Here is a 17389-nt window from a genome sequence, read left to right as displayed (position 1 = left end):
GGTCTCAAGAGGGCATGGTGTTTCCCATGGTGTAAGTGCCGGAGACAGCGAGGGACTGAAAGAAGAGCAGGTATGGGAGAGACTGGGGAAAAAGGGTGGGTGGGGGGGCTGTCAGGCAAAACAGATAAACTGCACTGGGAGAAAGGTAATTCTTAGGCTAGTGAAAAGGATAGCCTGTCTTCCTGGATGGGAGGTGGGTCTATCACTTCCCTATAGAGCTGGCTAAATACTTTGTAGGGCCCAATGCAAAATCAGTAAGTGGGATGCCATAGTAAAAAATGATTAAGAATTTCAAGATGATGCCCTGGCTGATGCCCTAACTGGTGTGGCTCAGTGGATTGAGCACTGGCCTGTGAACCCAAAGTGTTGTCGGTTCAATTCCCAGTCAGGGCACATGCCTGGGTTGCAGGCCACATCCCTGATGGGTGTGTGCGAGAGGCAACCGATGGATGTTTCTCTCCCTCTCTTTCCCCTCCCTTCCCTCTCTCTGAAAGAAAATAAATAACCTCTTTAAAAAAATCTTTTAAAAAAAAGAATCTCAAGATGACACCTGAGCACTGCACCCAGCATGGGGGCCTTTCTAATGTGGGGCCCTTTGCAACTGCACAGGTCTCAGGCCAGTGAAGCCAGCCCCACTCTGTCACCATCTTCCCTTTTTCTCCCTGCTGATGCCACCAAGACTCTCCTATCATCCCCAGATGTCTTCTCTGGCCTCTTTCCTCCTCGCTGGGGGTAGGAGTGTTGGGGAGAGGGAAGGAAGGAGACCCAGACTCACAACTCTTCTTTTTCCAATCTCCCTTTCAGATCTGGATCCAGCTGCCCCTCCAGATCCAGACCCCAGCCCAGTTATGGCCCCCATTATGACTGAGGAGGGTACTGAGGGAGGGGTACCCTCCCTAGGGTCTGGTGCTTACTTCAGCAGGAAAGCCCGACTCTCCTTCCGACACCAGCTGCATGACATGGCATCAGCCAATGACTCCACCATTTAAACAGGACAACCAGGGGCTGAACTTCCGGGAAGCCTTGGCAACCTTCCTTCCCCCCACTTCTCAGTGATCTCAGACTCTGGCTCCCCCAGGCCCCTCATGATCTTCTCATTAAATACACTCAGAGTTGCCAAGTGCTGTTTGTATGTGCATGTGTGTTTGGGATGAGAGAGTAGATGGGGCCAAGGCACTAGGCTTGGTTATGGGGCTGAGGTGGGAAGTACAGCATTCGGAGCACAGACACATGCATGGTGAATTTGACGCAGCTGATCTAATGCAGAGCCAAGTTGTCACTAGTGGGAAGTTTGCTGAAACAGCTTCAGAGCTGAGTGTGGTGAGAGCTTTTTGGAGAGGCTGAGGGCTAGCCAGGACAGCAGATAGGTTTGTCACAGTCATTCAGTGAATATCAGGTGTCCACTCCCTACCAGGTACTGAGGATATACCAGTGAACCAAGCAGAAAGAATTCTCTCTTCTCACTGACCTTACTTTCTAGTAGAGAAGATAGACAATAAACAAATAAGCATAATATGAGTAATAACTGCTGCTATGAAGAAAACTAAACAGGGTAATATGAGAGCCTGGTGGAGGGGATGGTGTTTCTTAAATTTCAGGTGGTTAGGGCAGGCCTTTCTGATGAGGTGCCATTCAGAGCTGAGCTGAATGATGTGTCGGTGTCAGCTCACGGATGGAAACAAGTGCACTATTCTGGTGCAGGACGCTGATAGTGGGAGCGGCTGTGCATGTAAGGGCAAGAAGGTACATGGGAAATCGCTGTATCTTCTGGTCAACTTGCTTGTGGACTTAACTGCTCTAAAAATAATTTTTTAAATGAGGGAAGAGCAGCCCCAGGCAACAAACAAAAAGAGCAAGTATGAAGTACAAAACCTCTTGGGTTCTAGGGAAAAAAGCCAGTGACTGGAATGTCAAGATTGAGGGGAACTGCTGGGTCTTCTAGGCCCTGGTAAGGGGCTCAAATATCACTCTAGACAGAATGGGAAGACCCTGAAGAATGTTAAGCAGAATGTTAAACATGATTTCACTTACATGGAAAGATCACTTTGGTTGCTGTGTGGAAAGATTGTAGAAGATCATGTATAAAAGCAGGAAGGCCATGTAGCAGAGGGAGTTGCCATCTTCCAGACAAGAGATGATGGTGGCTTGGCTCAAGAGAATGCTGTGGAGATGAGGCAGGTGTATTCTAGATGCATTTTTGAAGAGTTTTTAGGACTTACTGTTAGACTGAATGTGGAGCATAAGGGAAAGAGAGGAATCAAAGATGCTCTGAGTTAGGGAGGACTAGAACAGGTTTCACAGGAAAATCTAAGTTCTCTATTGCCTATTTTAAGTTTGAGGTACATGTTTGGGGACAAGATCCTTCTCTGCACTTCTTCACTTAATCAGGGCCCCACCTACGGCCACCTCCAAAACCCTATAGGGCAAGATTATATTCTAGAACGAAAGGTTTTTTCAAATATGACTTACAGTTCCCTGATCCATACTGGGGAGAAAAGAAGACTGAGGCAAGGCTAAGAATGTTGGTCATTGCCAATGAACACCACTGAGTTCCTTTAGGTCCCTGGCTGAAGTGGGGACAGCCTTGGAGGAGCCAGAGTCCACTCTCCTCCTGCCATCCAAGGGGCTCAAGACTGAATTATCATTACACTCTGCACAGGAATGGCGGCTTCAGGAACTGGCTGAACATAACTCCCAGGGGCTGGAACACAACTCCCAGGGGCTGCCCTCTCCCACACAATGTCCATCTTAAACTCCAATTGTAAACAATGCCCATCTTTTTCCCAAAAGCCACGGAAGTCACACTGCTGCTCCTAAGAACAAGATGACAGAGATGAGTGTGGACAGAGGGGGCCATAAGCCTAAGTCAAAGATCTGGAGTCCTTCTGGCCTTAGGGCCCGTAGCCACCCATAATGATAGACAGGAGGCAGGCTAAGGGGAGGTGACCCCAGTTTTAGTCAGAATTCTGAGTTCTACCTCAGGCATGAACGAGGGTGTGGGGAGGGTCATTTGTTGGTAGTTTCCATATTAAGCAGACTCTGGTGTCACAAGGTCCTAGATTTATAGCAGAGGAGAAAGGCAATGTGGGGGAAGATTGCCTAAAGGAAGAGGTTTGAAAACTACCCCTGTAAAGGCACCTCTTCAATGCCTTGTACAAACTTGGCCAAGCAAGTTTGGGCTTAATGTCGAAAAAAGAACCCAAAGCACACAGGCTCTCTTTCACAAACTGTTTATTGAATTTTGTATCAGTATGGGATACTTCTTACTGTATCACAGAATCCCAGGATTCAGGGAGGTGGTAAAGTGGCAATGGTGAATTTGGGAATCTGGTCTCCCAAAAGTACTTGCCGCTCTACCCCCGATTCCTCTATGCATGCTAGGCGGATCACCCCTCCACTGGAGCCATCCCTCTCCATGGCCAAAGCGAGAGCTGTGGATAAAAGACAGTTGTGGGTCAGAGTCAGATGCTGGGATCACTGCAAAGAATGATGAAAGTTGGCATGCCTTGGGTGTGGGAGTTGAAGCTCAGGCCCAGAAACCCAAGTTCTCACCATTAGCAGTGAATTGCAGACACTCCTCCTTGGCCATGCCCTCCCGGTAGGTAGCATCAACATAGCCATAAATATAGGAACTCCCAGAGCCTCCAATGGCAAAGGACTGTCTTACCATCATACCCCCCATGGGCACTGAGTATACCTGCCAGGTGGAGGGAGGACAAAGAGACATCAGTTGTACACTCCCCACAACACATGTACATTCACCTCTACATTGTGGAACTGATCCGGGAAAAGTTAACAGCGATGTGGAGGCTGGACAAAGAAAACGGCTGGGGTGGGGAAAGAATCAAAGGCATGGCTCCATTGCTCTGGCGGTGGGGAATATCTGACCTGCCCTCCTTCTTGGGGGTCCCAGCCCGCAATGATGATTCCTGCCATCAGGTCTTCCCGGTATCGGTAACACATCTCCTTGAAGAGACTGGCTGCCGTGTGTACAAGTGGAGGCTCATTCAGCTCAATACTAGAGGATGAGGGAAGTTATAGTGAAGGCAGAGTCAGGATCTGGGAGTCAGACTATTTAGCTCTTCAGGTCCGAACTCCCTTCAGATACTCATTTCTCCCCAGCCCACAAGCACCTGTGGAAACCAAGCTGATAGGTAACAGCATCAGCTACAGCCTGGGTATCAGCTGCAGAGCCCGAGCGGCAGCAGAAAATACGATCATGAATAGGAGTCAGCTTGTCAGTCACTCGATTGGCGATGTAGGACCTGGCAGAACAGTAAGAATGGAAGAATAGTGAGGGAAAAGATCCTACTTGTCTCCCGCCTCCACCCCATTTCTATCCTCTCTCTCAGGGCTCAGGAATAGTAATTCCTCTATTTGATATTAGCTAACCAAACTGAAGTAGGCTGGAGAACTGAGTTTCGCAAAATTTCACCTAAGGGTGAGGGTAACAGAGAAGTCGTAGAGTCTGGCACAAATCTATCTCCAGGGAGGGACGAAACCCCCCTGCCAGAGCTGTCTGTCAAGAGTAGAGATGGGCTTGGCAGGCAAGGAAGGAAGAGAAAGACGGGAAGACCTTTCACGTGTGTGTCCTGAGCTCACCCGGTGGTCGTTCTGGAATCGGCCCCCAGAACCACGCCCCCGTCAAACTGCACGGCCATGATAGTGGTCTGGGAAAAAGGAGAAAGGGGTGAGTCCCGGCCTGTGCACATTCTCCAACACACACAAATCTCAATGACCCCTCTATCCAGTCCCTAGAGTACTAAAGTACATAGTACATATACCACTGACCAATTGTCCAATCTCAGGGGGGCCTCAAAAACCCGCAAAATACCAGAACTCCAACCCTCAGATCCCGGAGTCCATCCCAGCTGTAAGCCTGCTATCCCATTATATCCCAAAATTCTACGCTTCCGCCTACCTTCCACATCCAATCATGAAATTACCACGCGGCAGACTCACGGTACCTCTCCCCTGCCTCCAGCACAGCACAGACCACCTCCCGCCCGCCCCCGCCCCAGTTCTCCCAACGCACTCAGGCCTATCCTTCCATCGCATTAAGGCTTGGACATCTCCAAGATGTCCAACATCTCCAACATCTCCTGAACCCAGAGTCCTTCCTCACCCCTGTGGAGACTTCTCGGTTTTCCCAGTCGGGGGTAAGGGCCTCGGGACCCCAAGCTGGGGCTGGGCCCACTACTCCAGCAGCTACTAAGGTGGCCGCCATCTTCCTCCTCCGGCACTGCCACAAAGCAACTGTCGTAAAGCGCTCTGTCACTCCCTTTAGTGGTGCTCTGAGGCCTTCGGGTGGCGAAACTAGGCCACGGTTGTAAAAAAGCTTCTTTTGCGACAGTGAGTGCTTGATGGCAGCATGGCAGGCAAATAAGCAGACAACAATACTCCCAAATAGTCTGCAGGGATTGTTTCTTATTGGACTGTGCAGTACTGCTATATTTGATCCGAGTTGCAATTCAAAAAGTCTTAAAAACACACTTGAGCCTATGACTTACGGTGTGCAAACTGTTTTCATTTTCATTTATTTGAGGTGTATACCTAGGAGTATATACAGTCCGAAGAGTGGAATTGGTGGTCATATAGTAACTGTTTAACATTTGAGGAACCGGCAACTGTTTTACACAGCAGCTGTCTCATTTTACATCGCCACCAGCCATGCATGAGGATTCCAACTTCTCCATATCCTCAGTAACTGTTGTGTATTTTTTCTTTATTAAAGATGTTATTTATTTTTAGAGATGGGGGAGAAAGACAAAAACATCTATCGGTTGCCACTCACATGCTCCCAACTGGGGATCTGGCCCACATCCCAGGCGTGTGGTCTGACCAGGAATCCAAATGGCAATATTTCTGTTTGCAGGAGGACGCCCAACTGAGCCACGCCAGTTGGCATTATTGTGTATTTTTACTGTAGCCGTTCTGGAGGGTGTGAATTGGTATGCTGTCGATTTGTTTATTTGTTTGTCTTCCATTTCTTTAATGATTAATATTGTTGATCCTATTTTCATATGCTAATTGTCCTTTTGTATAGCTTGTATCCCTTCCTTAGAGAAATGTTTGTGGAAGTCCTTTGTCCATTTTAAAATTCATGTATCTCACCCTGGCAGGTGTGGCTCAGTGAACTGAGTGCCGGCCTTCAAATCAAAAGGTTGCTTGTTCTATTCGCAGTTAGGGCATATGCCTGGGTTGCAGGCCCAGTTCCCAGTTAGGGGCATGCCCAGAGGCAGTGGATGTATCTCTCACATATTGACGTTTCTGGAGAGAAACGTTTCCTTTCCCTCTCTCTCAAAAGTAAATAAATAAAATGTTAAAAAATTGGGTTATTTTCTGTTGAGTTTGTAAGAGTTTTTTTTAATATTGAACTTTTTATTTACTGACTTTTTTAGAAAGAGAAGGGAGAGAAATCGATTTATTGTTTCACTTGATTTTGCATTAATTAGTTGATTCTTTAAAAATATTTTTATTTATTTTTAGAGAGAGAGGAAAGGAGGGAGAAAGAGAGGGAAAGAAACACTGATGTGTGAGAGAAATGTCTACTGGTTGCCTCTTGCTCCCTCCCAACTGGGGACCTGGCCCTGCAACCTAGACACATACCCCGACTGGGAATCGAACCAGCAACCTTGTGGTCTGCAGGCCAGTGCTCAATTTGCTGAGCTGCACCAACCAGGGCTAATTTTTTAAAATAGATTTTACTTATTTATTTTTAGAGAGAAGGGAAGGGAGGGAGAAAAGAGAAACATCGATGTGTGAGAGAAACATTGATCCGTTGCCTCTCACACACTTCCAATCAGGAAACTGGCCTGCAATCCAGGCTTGTCCCCTGACTGGGAATCAAACATGCAACATTTTGGTGTGCAGGACAATGCCCAACACACTGAGCCACACCAGTCAGGACTCATTAGTTGTTTCTTGTGTGTGTCCTCACTGGGGATCAAACATGCAACTCAGCATATCAAGAGGATGCTCTAACCAACTGAGCTACCTGGCCAAGGCAAATATGTGTATAATACTTTTTTTTTTAAAGATTTTATTTATTTATTTATTTATTTATTTATTTATTTATTTACCTTTAGAGGGGAAGGGGAGAGGGAGAGAAACATCAGTGTATGGTTGCCTTTTGTGCGTCCCCTGCTGGGAGTTGGCCTGCAGGGAACCGGCCTGCAACCCAGGTATGTGCCCTGACTGGGAATCGAACTGCGATCCTCTGGTTCGCAGGCCTGTGCTCAATCCACTGAGCTACACCAGCCAGGGTTGTATAATACTTTTTATATATGGTTTGCTAATATTTTGTTGAGGAATTTTTGCATCTCTACTCACACAGTATATCAATATATTGGTCTGTAGGTTTTTTAAAAAATATCTTTGGTATGAGGGTAATCCTGGCCTCAGAGAATAAGTAGAGGAATGTTCCCTCCTATTCTATTTTTATAAGAGTTTGTGGAGGGTTGGCATTAACTAAAAAAAAAAACATTTAGTAGAGTTTATCAGTGAAAATCTCTGGTCTTGGGCTTTTCCTTGTGGAAAGTTTTTTGTTGTTGTTTAATTACTAACTGGATCTCTTTGTTATAGGTCTTGTTAGAATGTCTATTTATTCTTGAGTCAGTTTTGGTATTTATATCTTTCTACAAATTTGTTCATTTCTTTTAGGTTACTTAAATTACTACTCTACAGTTGTTTATAGTATTCCCTCATAATCCCTTTTATTTCTGTAAGAGTCACAGTAATGTCCCCTTTCATTCTTTTTTAAAAAATATATTTTATTTATTTATATTTATTTATTTATTTATTTGATCATCTGGTTCAAAGGCCCGTGCTCAATCCACTGAGCTACACCAGCCAGGGCCCTCCCCTTTCATTCTTGATTTTAATAATTTGTTTTCCATCCTTTTTCTTGGTCAGTCTAGCTAAAGGTTTGTCAAATTTGTGATCTTTTCAAAGAGTGAACTTTTGTATTAGTTGATTCTCTCTATTGTTTATCTATTTTCTTTTATTTATTTACTTATTTATTTTTAGAGGGGAAGGAGAAAGGGAGAGAAACATCAATGTATGGTTGCCTTTTGTGCGTCCCCTGCTGGTAGTTAGCCTGCAAGGAACTGGCCTGCAACCCAGGTATGTGCCCTGACTGGGAATCGAACCACGATCACCTGGTTCGCAAGCCCGCACTCAATCCACTGAGCTATGCCAGCCAGGGCTTGTTTATCTATTTTCAATGAACAATAATTGCGCCTCGGATAAACCTCATTGGCTACGATACTGCCACTGCGCAAAGCTCTATTGTTTGTCTATTTTCTATTTCATTTATTTCCACTCTATTCTTTTTTAAAAGAGATTTTATTTATTTATCTTTAGAGGGGAAGGGAAGGAGAGAGGGAGAGAAATATCAATGTATGGTTGCCTCTGGTGCGTGCCCTGCTGGGAACTGGCCTGCAACCCAGGCATGTGCCCTGACTGGGAATCGAACTGTGATCCTTTATTCACAGGCCCGCACTCAATCCACTGAGCTACACCAGCCAGGGCTCCACTCTATTCTTTATTGTCTTCTTCCCTGTGCTTATCTTTAGGTTTGATTTGCTTTTCTTTTTCTAGTTTCTTATGGTGGAAGGTTAAGCTATTGATTGGAAATATCTTTTCAAAAATTTTTATTTTCTTTAAAGATTTTATTTATTTATTTTTATAGAGGGGGATGGAGGGAGAAAGAGAGGAAGAGAAACATCAATGTGTGGTTGCCTCTCTTGCGCCCCACCCCCGCTCCCCCACCACTGGGGACCCTGCAACCCAGGCATGTGCCCAGTCTGGGAATCAAACTGGCGACCCTTTGGTTCACAGGCTAGCACTCAATCCACTGAGCCACACTAGCCAGGGCTCTTTTAAAAAAATTTAATAATATAAGCATTTCCATTTAAAATTTTTTCCTCTGAATACTGCTTAGGCTGCATCCCTAAGTTTTAATATGTGTTGTTTTCATTTTCACTAACCTCAAAATATTTTCCCTGAATTCTTCTTTGACACATTGGTTGTTTAGGAGTGTGTTATTTAATGTCCACAGACTTGTGAATTTCCAAAATTCCTTTTGTTATTGATTTCTAATTTCATTTTTTTAGTTGGAGAATATTTTTGTGACTTTGGTCTTTTAAAATTTATTGGGACTTCATTGTGGCCTAATATATGGTCTATTCTGGAGAATGTCACAGGGGCAGTTAAGAAGAATGTGTATTTTGCTATTATTTTGTGGAGTGGTTCTCCTATGAATCTGCCATACTCTTCCTACATACTCCAGCTGGAGCTGATTTTTTTAACTGAGTCTATAATCCACACAATACTCTGCTTAAAATTAATGCTTGAGATAAAATCCCATCTCTGTAAAATAGTTTATAAGGCCCTTTATGAACTTGCTCCTGTCCATTGTGACCAGAATCAAGCCTCCTTTTTACTTTTTAAATTTTTATTGTAGTAAATTGTAAATAATATAGCATAAAATTCAGCATTTAACCATTTTTGGTGTACAATCTAGTGACACCAAGTACATTTACAGTGTTGTGCAACCCTCTTCTTTACTTTTCGATTCTCTTGGCTCTGGCCACCTGAACTATTTTTAGTTCTCATATATTCATTGGACAAGAAACTACTAAATGTCTACTAGATACCAAGCACTGTTTGAGGCATTGGAGGTACATCAGGAAACAAAACAGAAACTTCTAGCCCCATAGAATTTACATATATATATATTGGGTGAGACAACAAAACGAATAATTACAATAGTTAGTGAACTGTATAAGAAGAAAAATAGAGTAAGGAAGGGAGATAGGGAATGTGTGTGTATGTGTTGAAATTTTAAAAAGAATAATCAGGAAAGGTCTTACTGAGGAGACATTTGAATAAAGACCAGAAGCTAATAAGGAAGGAAGTCATTTGTTTACCGGGGTGCGGGAAAGCCTTATGGACACAGGGAAGAGCAGGTGCAAAAGTTCTGAGGCAGAATCAAATCTGACATGTTTAATGAATATTGAGGAGGTCAATTTGGCTAGTATAGAGTCAAATCAGGTAGGACCCTTATGAAGCTTTTCATCATTCTCACCTGAAAACATGGTCCAGAAAATTTCCTGCTTAAATAAAAATGTTTTTCATCTGAGTACAATAGGAAGCCATTGGAAGGTTTTTTTTTTTAAATATTGGCTATGTTTTTATATGACGTGTTGATATGCTAATACTTTATTTATTTAATTTTTAAAGATTTTATTTATTTATTTATTTTTAGAGGGGAAGGAGAGAGGAAAGAGGGAGAGAAACATCAATGTATGGTTGCCTTTTGTGCATCCCCTGCTGGTAGTTAGCCTGCAAGGAACCGGTTTGCAACCCAGGCATGTGCCCTGACTGGGAATCGAACCGCGATCATCTGGTTCGCAGGCCCGCGCTCAATCCACTGAGCTTCGCCAGCCAGGCATTGGAAGGTTTTGAGCAGGGAAATGACATAGTGTGAACTACATTTTAAAGAATCATTTTGGCTGTTCTATTGAACATACACTATAGGGAGGCAAAGTATGGGACTGAAACAATCAGGAGGCTGTTGCAATTATCTAGGTGATTAAGTTGGCTCGACAAGTGTGGTAGCAGTGGAGATAGTGAGAAATGGTCAGATTGTTATGGATTGGATGTAGGTGCAATGAAAGAGAAACACAAAAAGTCAAGATGACTACAAGGTTTTGGTGTGAGGACCTGGAGGAATGGGATTGTCATTTACTTAGATAGCAAAGACAAAGGGAAGATTTTGGGAGGAGAGGATATTAGAAATTTGGGGCGAGTTAAGTTTGCTATGTCTAGCTGAAATCCAAGGGGAGATGTGGAATGAGGAGGTGGATAGATAAGATTCTGGAGTCCAGGGGAACATAGTTGGAGTTATAATTTGGGAGTTACCAGTGTATGAAATAGCTAAGCTCCTTCATATTCACTATGGTTGTGGGGGGGGGGGCAAAAAGCAATTTAATGAAGATACATTATTGAGCTGAGCTTCTGCTTAGTGTGAGGTATGATGTACTGGTTTTAGGCTTGGGTGGTTGACAGAAGAGGGTGCCATTTATTCATAGAGACAAAGAACACAAGAAGAGATGCAGTTCTTGGATGGGGGCGATTGGATTCCAGTTGGACGTGTTGCATTTGCGGTGTCTGTGGAGGTGTCCGGGATATATGTGGCTTTATGGGGCTGGAGCTCAGGAGAAAGGCCTGGGCTGGAGACTTAGCATGTAGTTGGCAAGGGAAACTATAGAAGTGGCTGAGATAGCCAAGGGGAGTGTGAGTCTCTCGGCTGCCGGGAACAGGGATGACACATCTTCCCAGAACCATTTATTACTATGTCCTTAAGCGCCTGCTGGCATCATAGAAAACGCCCTTAATCCACGGCCACCAAAGAATTCTTTTTATTCCCCACAGCTCCTCCTTTCTTCTGAGGACTTCGGATAGAGAGAGGAGCTAAACCCCCTACCCGACCCGCGGAGCACCTTTAAGCGAGTGACGTCAGCGAAGAGGCGGGCTTTCAGGTGCCCGCCCCCTGGCCCCGGAAGCGAGTGGCAGAGAGTCGACCAGGAGCCAGTTCGGCGCCGACCCCGCCCCTTAGCGGGGTCGGCGTCGACCCCGCCTCGGATCTGGTTGCGGCAGCCGCGGGCCTTACGCTAGCAGGAGCAGGCCAGCCTCGCCCAGCAAGCACTGGGTCCGGTTGTAGACGTCCTCCAGGGCGCCCGCGGCGCGGACCACGGCGGCCCGCGCAGCCGCCTCTCTGGTTCCCGGACAAGCCAGCTCCAGCAGGTGGCCGCGACCCGGGAAGGAGAGGAATGCCAGGCGGACGGCCTGACGGACCGGCCATGGGTGGTGCGGGGCCAGGACTGTGTTGTAGGCGTCGCTGCACTGCTCGCCGGCACCCGGGCCTCCGAGCGTGCCGGTCGCCACCCGGTGGAGGCAGACCTGGGACCAGCGTAGCGCACGGTGCAGCAAGAGCATCGTTCGTGAGCCGGAGTTGGCCGAGATTCCAGGGCCGATCCCAGGCCGCTCCAGCAGTCCTGCCCGCTGCTCCCACGCTACCATGGCCGCCAGCGACGTGTAGTGCGCGGCTTCTGGGCCGTGCACCCGAGCCTCGAGGGCTGTTACTTTAGTGAAGGCCTCGCTTGTGGCGAAGGCGAAGATGGAGCCGAGGGGAGTTAGGAGCCTGTGTGTTTGGTGGCGGGAAGAGTGGAATGGTTAGAAGAGTGGAATGGTTAGATGGCGATGTTGGGGGGGGGCGGGGCGGGGACTGGTTTAGGGGAAGGGGGACCACTCACTTGATTAACTCCCTCCATCCCGCCAGGTACTGCGACAACTCCACATCCCCTTCGGGGTCCAGACTAGCGCGGAACGGCCTCACCATGCGGCCCAGCATCCCCTGAGGGCCCAGACACTGAGCCTCTTCTCGATCCCGGGCTTCCAGGGATTCCGACTCTTGTCGCACCTGGGGGAGTAGATATTGGGGGGGGGGGGAGCAGAACCTCTAGACTGTTGGGCCTCCTTCACCAGGCAGCCAAGTCGGGCTCTGAAGAAATTACTCCTAAGGTCTAGCTGCCATACTCTGAGCTCCTGCCATACTCTGAGCTGCTGTCAGGAGAGAGGATCCTGGGAAGAGAAGCTACTTTTCACTAAAGTCAGGTTGACTGCGTTTCTCCCTGTTCAGGGTCCTACTTGGAGCTCCCGGTCCCAGCCCTGCCCTGAACGTACCTGTAAAGGCGGCGGTCCCTCGGCAGTGCAGGGCAGTGTCCCTAATCGGCAGCCTGAGAGGACACCTGGGGAGTGGCAAGGCGGAGCGGTGAGGGCTCGAAGAGGGAGCTTAGGTCCCAAGGACCTGAATTCCTGGCTTCCTTCCCGGGGGAGTTGAGGGAAGAGGCCACTCACGTAGGCTCCGACCACAGAGATAAAAAAGTAGCAGCGCAAAGATGGCAAGAGGGATTGTATGGCGGAACCAGCGCCTGGAGACCTGTGGAGGCAGCGCGACCCCCATAGCTGCCTGGGACCACCACCCCGTCACGTGCTCCTACCCAGTCCTTGTCCCTCCACCTCAAAGAAGGAAGAGAAGCCCGGGTGCACTGAGGGGCAAAAGTTAATAATTAATCCAAGGCCCCCTCCCCTTTGCTCTTTGCCCCATAGGGCGGCATCCGTAGCTTGAGAAACCAGAGTAAGAGGGTTTGGGGAATTTGGTGGCAATGACACCTCTCTATTTTCCTTCCTGTAGGGCCAGGTTGTAGTAAGAGGCCGCCCGGGTATCGGGAAGGGAGTCTGGGGTGAAAACCAGCTCTCCCACTAAGCAATGGTGTGGATCCTAAATTAACTCTGGGCTTGAGTTCCTTCCACTGTAAGTGGAGGATAATAATAGGTAGTTTTCTAGGATTAAATGACAATGTATGTGCAAACACTAAATGGAAAAGCTTACCGCAATTGCTCATAAATCTTACCTATTAAGTTCAAGCATGGAGCACCTGGGATCCAGGGAACACCCACTTCTAAATTCTCTAACTTATCCTAGAGGACCTTGTCTTGATCTCGATGCATGACATCTTGATTATATACTTCGAGCTTTATGGCCTTCCATTTTTTGTGGTTTAATTTTTTAAACTCCAGGTCAGTCCCCAATTATTTATCAAACCCACTTTTATTAACTACTTCCACATGCCAGGCCCCAATTAGGCCCCAAGAAGACAAAAAAGTGCCTTCCTGGAGCTCAGGATCCATTGGAGAATTTACAGTTTGATCTCCGCTGGATCATGAATTCTGATGACAGGGCCCTTGCTTTTCTTGGTTGCAGCTCTGTTCACAGCACTTAGAATATTGCTTAGGCATAAACACAATATTGTTAAGTAACTATATGTTGAAGATCAAAGGAATGTGTATGAGGGGCAGGCAAATCAGGGATGGTGTTCCCCATGACAAATTTGAGCCAACTTTTTTGTTTTGGTTTTCACAAATTAGAATTCTACCTGGTGGCCATGGGGGGAAAACATTCAAGGAAATGATACAAGATGCAATAAAAAAAAAAACCACACACACAAGATCTCCTGTTCTTAGTAAACTGTACCTAAACTTAGAATTGTTCCTGGCTCTGCGTATTTTCTTCTGGGATGAGGAGTATCCCAGATTCTCAAGGAGTCAGGACCCCAATTGCTAAGAAGGCCCTGGGTCCCTCATGGATTCTTGCCCTATTTCACTCTGATCCTCTCTCACACCTTGGAGGTCCCCGAGTTTGTCTCAGACCAATCCTGTCCATTGGGATTCTGGAGCCTCCGCATCCATCCCCCCAGTGTTGGAATGTTCCCCAGCTTGCTGACTGTGACCTTAGATAAATTGCTTGCCACTTCCAAGACCCAGCTCCTAAATCTGCAAAACAGGAAGGGTAATTCCCACCTCCTAATATTGTGAGGATTAAATAGAACAGGATTGCACAAGGCTAATCACGATTTGGGCCCCACAAGTAAATGTTCAGTAGGTGGTGGTAATTCCAAAGTGTCAGCCCCTGGTGCCCTTCCTCGTCTGGTGCATCTCCCTGAGTAGAGAGTCAGGTTTTCTGGGTTCTGGGGGCAGCTCCATTTTTGGTGTCACTTAGTCCTAGTGGCTCTTCTGCAATCGGAACCCTTTTAGGGGCAGAAGTGCTATAAACCCATGTAAGGGGCCCCACAGCTGACGGAGGCTGTAGCATAGAGCCAGGTGCAGGAGCCAAGCTGCTGCTGCTATAGGCAACATGCTGCAGACATGACCAAGCAGACGGTTCCAGCAACTACACTAAAGTCATCTAGGTGACCAACAGGGTCCCCAGGGGCAACTGGGCCTGGCACAAGATGTGTCCTGATGGATTCCTCACTAGTGGGTTCTTGATCAAGATATGGGCTCAGACCTAGGTCTCAAGAGCGCAGAGATGCACAAGGTCCCAGAAAAGAGTGGTAGTTTTCTTATTTTTTAAATATATTTTATTGATTATACCATTACAGTTGTTCTATTCCCCTCCTTCATTCCCCTCCACCCGCACACCCCTCCCCCACCATTCTCCCCCCCTTAGTTTATAACCACATGTCTCAAGTTCTTTAGTTTCTATATTTCCCCTACTATTCTTGCCCTCCCCCCTATTTTCTACCTACTGTCTATGCTACTTATTCTCTGTACCTTCTACCCCCTTCTCCTCCTTCCCCGCCCCTGTTGCTAACCCTCCATGTGATCCCCATTTCTATGGTTCTGTTCCTGATCTAGTTGTCTGCTTAGTTTGCTTTTGTTTTAGGTGTGGTTGTTAATAACTGTGAGTTTGCTGTCCTTTCACTGTTCATATTTTTCATCTTTTTCTTATATAAGTCCCTTTAGCATTTCATATAATAAGGGCTTGGTGATGATGAACTCCTTGAACTTGACCTTATCTGAGAAGCACTTTATCTGTCCTACCATTCTAAATGAAAGCTTTGCTGGATAAAGCAATCTTGGATGTAGGTCTTTGGATTTCATGACTTGGAATACTTCTTTCCAGCTCCTTTTTGCCTGTAAGGTCTCTTTTGAGAAATCAATTGACAGTCTGATGGGCACTCCTTTGTAGGTGACTGTCCCCTTTTCTCTTGCTGCTTCTAGGATTCTCTCCTTCATTTTAATCTTGGCTAATGTAATGATGATGTGCCTTGGTGTGTTCCTTCTTGGGTCCAACTTCTTTGGGACTCTCTGAGCTTCCTGGATTTCCTGGAAGTCTATTTCCTTTTCCAGACTGGGGAAGTTCTCCTTTATTATTTGTTCAAATAAGTGTTCCATTAGTGGCTGTTTCTTTCCCCCTTCTGGTACCCCTATAATTTGGATGTTGGAACATTTAAAGATGTCCTGGAGGTTCCTAAGCCTCTCCTCATTTTTTTTAATTCTTGTTTCTTTATTCTTTTCTGGCTGGATGTTTCATTCTTCCTTCTGGTCCATTCCATTGATTTGAGTCCCAGTTTCCTTTCCATCACTATTGGTTTCCTGTGTATTTCCCTTCATTTCAATTAGTTTAGCCTTCATATGTTCCTCTAATTTGTGACTATAATCAACCAGTTCTTGAGCATCCTGATAAACAGTGTCTTGAACTGTGCATCTAAGAGGCTGGCAATCTCTTGGTCACTTAGAGTTTTTGGCTCTGGGACTTTGAGTTCTTCTTGAGCCATCTTTTGGGATGTTCGTGCCTGTTACGTAGCAGGATCGGAGCCCTAGGTGTTCACCAGAGCAGGGCAACTCAGTCGCTAGGCTGTGACTCTGTATGTGGGGGTGGGGGTCAAAGAAGAGCAATGGCGTCCCATCTGCCGCCTCCCACCGCAAGCGCCCCATGTGCCACAGCTGCCACCGTCACCGGGGCCTGCGCGTTTTGTCCCACTGCACGCGAGTGTGCCACCGCTGTCAGCCCTCCACCACTGGATTTGCCCTCTGGGGCCTGCGTGGTCCGTCTCACTGTGCGAGAATGTGTGACCACGGTCAGTCTGTCCCACACCCTGACTGCGTTCAGGCTACCAAGCGCCTAGGTGGGGGGATCTTTCAGGCCCGACCCTGCTCTGCTGCTGGCTCCGCCCCTCTTACCATCCCGGTTGAAAGGTTCGTTATTGTCGGACTTCCGGATAGTTCAGTTTTCTGTTCTTTGACTGTGTCTTTGTTCTCCAAACCTTTGTTGTATTCAAACTTGGTTGTGGGAGAAGGCACAGTGTTTCCACCTATGCCTCCATCTTGGCGGAAGTCTATTTATTTTTAGACAAAGAGAAAGGGAGGGAGAAAGAGAGGGAGAGTAACATCAATGTGTGGTTGCCTCTTATGTGCCCCCCACCGGGGACCTGGCCTGCAACCCAAACATGTGCCCCAACTGGGAATCCACCAGGACCCTTTGGCTCGCAGGGCAGTGCTCAGTCTGCTGGGCCACACCAGCCAGGGCCCATTCTTAAATGAGTTATTAATATTTTAAATATGTTTATTAAAGGCATAAAGTTCCACGAGCTACAGGCTCTGGCCTCCCAAGTTTATTTTATTTTTATTTACTAATGTTAAAAGGAGAACAGGAACAAGGGAGAGGAAGGAAGAGGGAGAGAGAGAAAGAGACTGAGGAAGGGAGGGAGAGAGAGATGGAGGGAGGGAAGGGAAGAAAGGGAAGACTAAGAGAGGGAAACATCGATTTGTCATTCCACTTACTACACATTTATTGGTTGCTTCTTGAATGTGCCCTGACGGGGGATCAGCCTGCAACCTCAGCATATTGGGAAGACTAACCAACTCAGCTATCCTGCCAGGGCTCACCAAGTTTATTTTCAAAACACCAACTAATTTCATTCAGTTATAAATGAAAAAGAATGTATTCAATGCTTATTTGTAAAAAAAAAATTAGTTT

At 46.6% G+C, this 17389-nt stretch overlaps 3 protein-coding genes and 1 pseudogene across 3 annotated transcripts; 1 reads left to right on the top strand and 3 right to left on the bottom strand.

The window, feature by feature from the left end:
- Positions 1–3214: 3214 nt before the first annotated feature.
- Positions 3215–5266, bottom strand: PSMB6 (proteasome 20S subunit beta 6). The gene is made up of 6 exons (XM_037066215.1): positions 5126–5266; positions 4603–4670; positions 4134–4265; positions 3889–4018; positions 3553–3697; positions 3215–3431 (listed from the first exon to the last, which is right to left on the bottom strand). Exons 1-6 carry the CDS (start codon positions 5225–5227, stop codon positions 3289–3291), a joined length of 720 nt encoding a protein of 239 aa, XP_036922110.1. The 5' UTR covers positions 5228–5266; the 3' UTR covers positions 3215–3288.
- Positions 5267–8202: 2936 nt separating this feature from the next.
- On the bottom strand, positions 8203–8286 carry LOC119001102 (uncharacterized; annotated as a pseudogene).
- Positions 8287–11402: 3116 nt separating this feature from the next.
- GLTPD2 (glycolipid transfer protein domain containing 2) lies at positions 11403–13050 on the bottom strand. Its single transcript, XM_037066209.1, has 4 exons — positions 12925–13050; positions 12751–12815; positions 12321–12487; positions 11403–12208 (listed from the first exon to the last, which is right to left on the bottom strand). Exons 1-4 carry the CDS (start codon positions 13028–13030, stop codon positions 11674–11676), a joined length of 873 nt encoding a protein of 290 aa, XP_036922104.1. The 5' UTR covers positions 13031–13050; the 3' UTR covers positions 11403–11673.
- Positions 13051–14331: 1281 nt separating this feature from the next.
- Positions 14332–14961, top strand: VMO1 (vitelline membrane outer layer 1 homolog). The gene is given in 2 exon segments (XM_037066288.1): positions 14332–14416; positions 14701–14961. Coding segments are annotated over 2 exon segments (303 nt in total). The 3' UTR covers positions 14919–14961.
- Positions 14962–17389: the final 2428 nt, after the last annotated feature.

Source organism: Sturnira hondurensis, unplaced genomic scaffold, assembly GCF_014824575.4.
Source record: "Sturnira hondurensis isolate 20B ecotype Veracruz unplaced genomic scaffold, ASM1482457v3 Scaffold0016587, whole genome shotgun sequence".
In the NCBI taxonomy this organism is placed as follows: domain Eukaryota; kingdom Metazoa; phylum Chordata; class Mammalia; order Chiroptera; family Phyllostomidae; genus Sturnira; species Sturnira hondurensis.
This window is presented reverse-complemented; position numbering and strand designations above follow the sequence as displayed.

Bases quoted from the DNA above. Each gene is read 5' to 3' on its own strand.
- PSMB6 (XM_037066215.1), bottom strand. From the start codon at position 5,227: ATGGCGGCCACCTTAGTAGCTGCTGGAGTAGTGGGCCCAGCCCCAGCT. The intron at 4,266-4,602 runs GTGAGCTCAGGA...CTGTTCTGCCAG, and splicing joins GATTCCAGAACGACCACCGG to GTCCTACATCGCCAATCGAG. The intron at 3,432-3,552 runs GTGAGAACTTGG...TTTTATCCACAG, and splicing joins TCTGCAATTCACTGCTAATG to CTCTCGCTTTGGCCATGGAG.
- GLTPD2 (XM_037066209.1), bottom strand. From the start codon at position 13,030: ATGGGGGTCGCGCTGCCTCCACAGGTCTCCAGGCGCTGGTTCCGCCAT. The intron at 12,816-12,924 runs GTGAGTGGCCTC...GCCACTCCCCAG, and splicing joins TCTCTGTGGTCGGAGCCTAC to GTGTCCTCTCAGGCTGCCGA. The intron at 12,209-12,320 runs GTGAGTGGTCCC...CCAAACACACAG, and splicing joins GGATGGAGGGAGTTAATCAA to GCTCCTAACTCCCCTCGGCT.